General features: G+C 35.4%; 1 protein-coding gene across 1 annotated transcript; it reads left to right on the forward strand.

Moving 5' to 3' along the window:
- Positions 1 to 2,842: 2,842 nt before the first annotated feature.
- Positions 2,843 to 3,921, forward strand: LOC133865400 (tetraspanin-11-like). The gene is made up of 2 exons (XM_062301799.1): positions 2,843 to 3,406; positions 3,529 to 3,921. Exons 1-2 carry the CDS (start codon positions 2,912 to 2,914, stop codon positions 3,784 to 3,786), a joined length of 753 nt encoding a protein of 250 aa, XP_062157783.1. The 5' UTR covers positions 2,843 to 2,911; the 3' UTR covers positions 3,787 to 3,921.
- Positions 3,922 to 7,282: the final 3,361 nt, after the last annotated feature.

The following is a 7,282-nucleotide window of genomic DNA, read 5'->3' on the forward strand; positions in this document are numbered from 1 at the left end:
GATTTTATTTTTTTTTTTTCTACGGCTTGTTGATTAAGTTAACTTATTTGATAAGTTTTTATATTATTATATAATTTAATCTACAAAATATCTTTAACTTAACTTAATACTTAAGTTTTGTAAGATTTTTATCAAAAACTTACTAATTACTTTTTACCACTGATATTTTTATCTCACATTTTTACTATTTTAAACTAATTGATTAAAAATCAATCTAAATCCATTTTGAGTTCAGTTCGTTTCATTGTTAATATTATTTTCTGAACAACATTATTACACTGATAATATTATTATAATAAATAATATTGTGCCAATAATAATTTAAAATCTGGGGCATTACATTTTCGGTGTCGAATTTGAGTTTAGAAACTTCAATATACTAGGATTTAGGGTTTTGAAGGAATAACCCTAAAAAAATGAGAGAAAATGGTGTGAGAGAGGAAGTAATTTCGAAGAAATGATTCTAAAAATCGCCATTGAGCATTTTTAACAAAGGCCTGTCCGAACACATAAGTGGCATGTCTAGACACGCGTGCATGGATTCGCAAATGGTAACTTTTTGTAATTATGACATAACAAATCACTCTCCTAAAGAAAGAAGGATTGCTTATCAAAAGGAACCACCTAAAGTAACAAATCCTTGTAATTATGACATAACCACTAAATTAGCAATGCCTGCCTTACTAGGCATCCAATCAAGCTAAAAACACAATTATATAAGGTTTGGGGTGTAAATCCGACTGGTTATAAATGGTACCGAGAAACCGACTTGGTACCAGGTTGGAAATAACCAGTGACTACCCTACTGGAGCGGTTACCGGTTTTAGCAATTATATATATATATATATATATATATATATATATATATATATATATATATATATATATATATATATATAATAAAATAATAAAAATATATATTAAAATAAGAAAACGGTGTCTGTTTTCTACATCTTCCTTTAGATTTGTTTTTTATTTTCTTTCCCTCTGGAATGGAGCATTATGTCTGCCTTTAGCTTTCCTTGTCTTCGCATTAAACAAAATACTCAACAAAGTAATCTACTTTTTCCCCTTAAGAGCATTCCTAGTAGCCTCATCAGAATAGCTTTTTAGCTATTTTGATGAGCTAATTTGATGAAAACACTAAAAAATCACTCCCAACAACCTCACCACTTTAACCAAAAAGTTTTGGTGAGTGAAAATACTCACCAACTTTAATAAGTAATATTCACTCACCAACTCTCTCACCAATTTTGTTTCTCATTTCTCTCTCACATGATCAACACACTTTTTTTCTTTTTTCTCCCATTTTCTTCTCCCATCTCCCATCTCTCTCACACGAGAATGTCCTTATTTCATGGACATGAAGGTTTCTTTGTCCCTGACATAACTTTGTGGTTCTTTCATTTATCTTTTCTTTCTTTCTTTCTTGAATTTGGTTGAGAAGCAAATGAAAACTTCTATAAATTTCTTAGCAATGATCTAATCCCAAGATAAAGGTATATGGTAGCTTGTTGTATAAAAAGATTAAATATCTAGAGAAAGAATAAAGAAATCTATATATATATTATTTAAATTAAATAGTTAAAATGGTGAGGCTGCTGGGAGAATTTTTAAAAAGTGGCTAATCAGAATAGAGAAAAATGGTTTTTAGCTACTTTAATGAGTAAAATTTGGTGAGCCTACTAAAAATGCTCTAATGTGGCAAATTTCACAACATGATGTGGAGAGTTTAGGAACTGGTTATTTCTCCGGCCATTGTTATATTAGACCTTTAGCAACTTGATCGTAATTTCTAAGTTCCATGAAATGTTTCATAGCTGCCAAAGTAGCTAAAACGATTCTGGCATTAGTCCTCCTGCATCCCCTCCTTGCTTAGCACTTACTCTTCTGATATGAAAGCCCTAATTCTAGCAATGCTACGGATTCTGTTTTTGAAACATGGCATTAGAAGTGCAAATATTGTAGTCGATTTCACAAGAATTTAAAATTAGATGGCTCAAAAATTCAAATTTTTTAAAAATTTCAATACCCGGTCTGAATAATCGGGTATCAACCTGTAACCGCCGGTTATTATAAACTCCGTTAACCGGCTACCCTAGAGTCGGTTACCGGTTTCCGGTTTTAGCCAATAATCGATAACCAACTCCAAGTTTTCACATTTTGGCCAACCAGCTCTAGATTTTTACCCCTATATAAGGTTGGCCAAAGGCAAGACACAAGTATGTTCTCATGTTCTAAACCTCACCTATCTCTTTCATTATCATCTTCATACTTTACTAACTTAAGAGTCAAAGTGGTGCGCCGCCCCCTCCACTTTTGTGGCACACCATTCTGGTGTTTGGCTGTCTTGCATGGATCTCGAATCAAGGATTAAGCATGTGTAGTCACAATTAATTTTCAACATTAACAATTATAATTATTGATAGGACAGACAAAAGCTCGTAAAAAAAAAAAAAAAAAAACTTATCGAAAGTCCCAAATATGGAAGCAACGGTTCGCGTCAAACCGTTCCACTAAACACAAGGCGTCGCCCATTACTTGTGTGTATGTGTGCGTGGGGTGTAACAGTGAGTATGCATGCTAGCAAAGCACCCGCAACTCTGACGTGGCACATATCAGTTCCTTCTTGCCAACTGTCAAGCCTTTGCAATCGAACGTAGAACAATGTCACCCCCGTAATAAACCACTGAACTAGGGGCATTTCCGCTCTATTCAAATCCAATCTATCCAAAATTCCAAATCCAATCAATTTAGTATTTACACCGTTCCAGGGTGCTTCTACTATATATATATATATATAAAAGATCGAAACAGTTACAACCGTAACACAACTCTCTCTCTCTCTCTCTCTCACCAAATTCAATATTCCCCTGAACTGAAACCCGAAATCCCCATCTGGTCGATCTCGATGTTTCGCATAAGCAACACTGTGGTGGGGCTTCTCAACTGCTGCACTCTACTGGTGGGCCTCGCGGGCATCTCCGCCTCCATCTACCTCCGCCTCCACAGCGGCGCCACCGACTGCCAGAGAGTCTTAGAGACGCCTCTCCTGGCGATAGGCCTCGCCTTCTTCGTGCTCTCCCTCCTGGGCGTCGTCGGCGCTTGCTGCAGGCTCAACTCCGTTCTCTACGTCTACTTGGCCCTCATGTTCCTTATCATCCTGGGCCTCATCGGTTTCACCGTGTTCGCGCTCTTGGTGACCAACAAAGGGGTCGGGCAGGCGGTGTCGGGACGAGGGTACAAGGAGTACCGCCTGGCGGACTTCTCTCACTGGTTGCAGCGCTACGTCGTGAATGCCAACAACTGGGATCAGATTCGAAGTTGTTTGATTGATTCCCAGGTTTGCAAGCGTCTTGGGAATCAAAAGGCGTCGACAATATTAAACAATTTATCTCTTATACAGGTATATATATATATATATATATATATATATATGAATTTGTGTGGTCCCATAAATCCAATGTCATATAATAATAATAATAATAATAAATAATATGTTGGTTAATTTTCTATTTTTGTAATTAGTCGGGTTGCTGCATGCCGCCACCCTACTGTAAATCAAAATCGGCGGGAGACGAGAGGGAGTGCAGTAGATGGAGCAATGAGAAGGAGAAGCTATGCTTCGATTGCGAGTCGTGCAAGGTAGGAGTGCTGGGCAACATCAGGAAGGAGTGGAGGCATTTGGCCATATTCAACACCTGTCTCCTTCTCCTCCTCACCTTCGTCTACTGCATTGGCTGCTGCGCCACCAGGAACAACCGCTCCGAATCTTCTAAGTTCTAATTAAGTACCCAATTACGCATATATATATAGATCAGGAAACCCTTAATTTGATTTAATTATATCCTACTTTTTCTTCTTTTTTTCCAATTAAGTTATGTGAGAGTCGTTGTTTCTAGAAATGAATATATATGCCAAACAGCTATATACAGATGTTTGAGAAGATCTACTTCCCCTACCTAGCTACCTATATATGCACCCTTTTATTCTATTATACTAACCTGCGCGCCAAGATGTCCCAATATCCATTTTCATTCAAAGTAAATCTGAACAGTGGGCAAGATTAAATATCGAGGATAATATTCAAAAAAAGTTTCCAACTGAAACTTGTAGTAGATTCTGATTGTATATATAGATATCTTTGTAACTAATTAAATTTCTTATAAATATAAAAACTCTAGCCCAATTCATTCAGACAAAATTAATCCGTATTGGTTTATGGTATCAGCAAACTCTTAACTCTATTGTTCATATACCATTTGATTAAGATTTCGTTTGAAATTGCGCCTCTGCTTGTGTTTATGCCGCCTTTTATATATGTTTGGGTGCTGTTGTTGTTGGTGCCACCTCTTTATGGTTGTTTGATGTTTGAAATTGCATTTGTAAACCATATGATTAAGAATCCGTTTGAAATTGTGCTTAGGAGTTTAAAAAGTATTTTTAGCTAAAAAAAAAAAAACGAAAAAAAAAGCTCTGCATGTGCGTTTGGTATAAATTCTTCTATCTGATCAACCCAACTTTTGTCACAGTTTGCAAATTTTTTATAAAATTAAATCCTAGACTATTTTTCTGCCACCTCCTTATATATAGTTTTCTTAGAAAATTCACAACTTATCTTCAATTCTTTACACCACACGGCCAAGAGAATTGAGATCCAAGCACAATATTATCATCAAGTTTTCATATTTCAACTGTAAGTATTCTATCTCATTCAATCAAAGCTGGCTTTCTTCAAAGTTCATGTTATTAGTATGCAACAATATGTGATTTTTGCATGAAGTTATGATTTCTATGATTGCACATACATGAGATATCTTGTAGATATTTAAATTTTTAATGACTTATCACTTATCAATGATCTACATCATATAAACTAGTTTCAAATACTTTTATTGCATGTAAACTATGCATAGATTAGAAGTACGTACGACGTTTAATTTATATAATCTTATGAAAACATGATTACCTGATTTGATTTCAAGTAGATGAACCAAGAACATCCATCATGTAGAATTCGTTCGATAAGCCTGGCCGAATCATATAGTGCATAAATAGTTTTCATATTAACACAAAGTTGATGGTAGCAATTGTACCTGAGTAATGTTTTTATCGCAAAATTGTTTTCAAAAACTGATTTAGATCGAGGGCAATATTTCAGTTTGGGCAGAAGTTTTAGGGGTCAAAATTTTTATATAAATGTCCTCTAATTATTTCAAAAACTCAATTAAACATTTACTGCATGTTTTAGGTGAAAATTGGCCGGGTTCATACTCATACAACCACCCTTTATAAACTAATCAGAGTGGAAGATCGAAAAATGAAAAATGGAACAATGTGAAATATGAGAATCTAAAACTAATTAAAAATATAATGCTGTCATCAAATATAGACCGAGAGTTATCCAAAATTTATTTCAATCTAAACAAACCTGATACTAAGGGACCATTCACTTGGCGTCTTTATCCTTGCGAACTTCCCAACTCTAACCAAGGTCAACCTGATATATATCGACATATAGAGGGGGGTTCGAGATAGTGGAGAACACTGAGTAAGTCTATGACTTGGTAAATAAATAATCATTACAAAGACTGGTAATGAAATAAGCCTTAAGAACCAACTTTTAATTGCGGAAGCATAAACATGAGTATTTTGAAAAAGTGGCGAATATTACCTCAGTTATTATGCTCTCATTAAAAAGTAATGGTTTGTTTTCAAATTTTTACAGAGACAAAATTCCTGTGACAATACCTAGAGTTTAATGCATGAGGAAATCATGCTAAAATATATTTTGTATACATATATGTCATAGTTCTTCTCATAGGGTCTACCCAGGATATTAATCCCTTCCAAGCAGGGTTGGCGTTGTCCTGTGAAACCTGTAATACAACACTGATGCCCCGGATATTATGCATATTGTCATATACTAGCAGCCCAACCGAGTCCGACTTCAGATAGCCCACACTACTCGCAAAGCCATAATCGTGACCCCTATTCATGCATGGTGCACCGATCACAAAACAACCATTGGATCACATGCTCATCATAACATATTGTAAACTTTTGACCATAAAGAATAACTTGTATAACAGTAAGCCCATAACCATTCTACCCCACGTACCGGTGTACCATGTCATACAATGCAATAGTATGGTTCATGTACTATTTTTATAAAATAGTATACTTGTCTTGGAACAGTTATCAAATACTTATTAAAATTTTGAAGGCTGATAACATATCATTTAAGAAAAGTAAATCATGCTCAGTTAGCTGACATGTTGCATTTATTATGAACTTTGTTTTGTAAGTATTTACTTACCTCGTCTGCTTATCCATAAACTGGGACATCCTATGTTCTTGCTACTGCGAAAATAACCTAAGATTAATAATAATCTTTAATCTATAATTAAACCCTATTTTCAGCAATTCTGGCATGCCTCGATCGTTCATCTCGCGAGTGACGAACGTTCGTACAAGGCTTAAGGAACATTCAGCATCACCAAAATGCTTGAAATATAAAGATAATTTAAACCCAATGTGCTAGCTCTTAATAACATAACAAAAGCAAAATAAAACATGTCATCGTGACCATTTATGAAACTAATAGTGGATATAAACTTATATTTTGAAAATGACATTTTCTTTTGAAGTGGGAAAAAATAATTCTTTAAAGTTTGCATGAAATGAAAATTGTAAAACAAATAATAAACCAATAAAGATGCAACATTAATGATTGTGAAAGAAGGGTTAGGCAACAAGGGTTACCTCGAATAAAGGTGGATTATCAACGAAACTCCTATTCTCACTCTAGAACTTTTTTCTAATTAAAATGCATGTGTGATAGAATAGGTGTATGGAAAAAAAAAATTGTGCTAAAAGACTTAGGGAAAGGGGTATTTATAGGCAAGGAATGCAAAGGATAAGGATTAACTGATTTGGCCATTTGGCAAACGTTCCTCAAGTGAATAACGAATGTTCATGTCATTTTAAGGGTTAGACGATCGTTCGAAGTATGGCCGTAATAGTTTGTGGTACGATCTAACACACACGCTGAAAGCGTGGGGTGTAGCTTTCGACACACTGTACAACACATCAATGATCATTCGTGAGGGGGCCCACCAACGTTCCTGGTGGGAACTACGAACGTTCTTAGTAGGGACTACGAACGTTCATAAAAGGGATAAGGATGCATGACTGGCTACATCAACTAGGCTTTCTTTGATCGTTCGCGAAGGAACGACAAACGTTCGTCGAAGGTGCATCGAACATTCCAAGAATAATG

The sequence above is a fragment of the Alnus glutinosa genome, chromosome 4, assembly GCF_958979055.1.
Source record: "Alnus glutinosa chromosome 4, dhAlnGlut1.1, whole genome shotgun sequence".
In the NCBI taxonomy this organism is placed as follows: Eukaryota; Viridiplantae; Streptophyta; class Magnoliopsida; order Fagales; family Betulaceae; genus Alnus; species Alnus glutinosa.

Bases quoted from the DNA above. Each gene is read 5' to 3' on its own strand.
- LOC133865400 (XM_062301799.1), top strand. From the start codon at position 2,912: ATGTTTCGCATAAGCAACACTGTGGTGGGGCTTCTCAACTGCTGCACT. The intron at 3,407-3,528 runs GTATATATATAT...TTTTGTAATTAG, and splicing joins ACAATTTATCTCTTATACAG to TCGGGTTGCTGCATGCCGCC.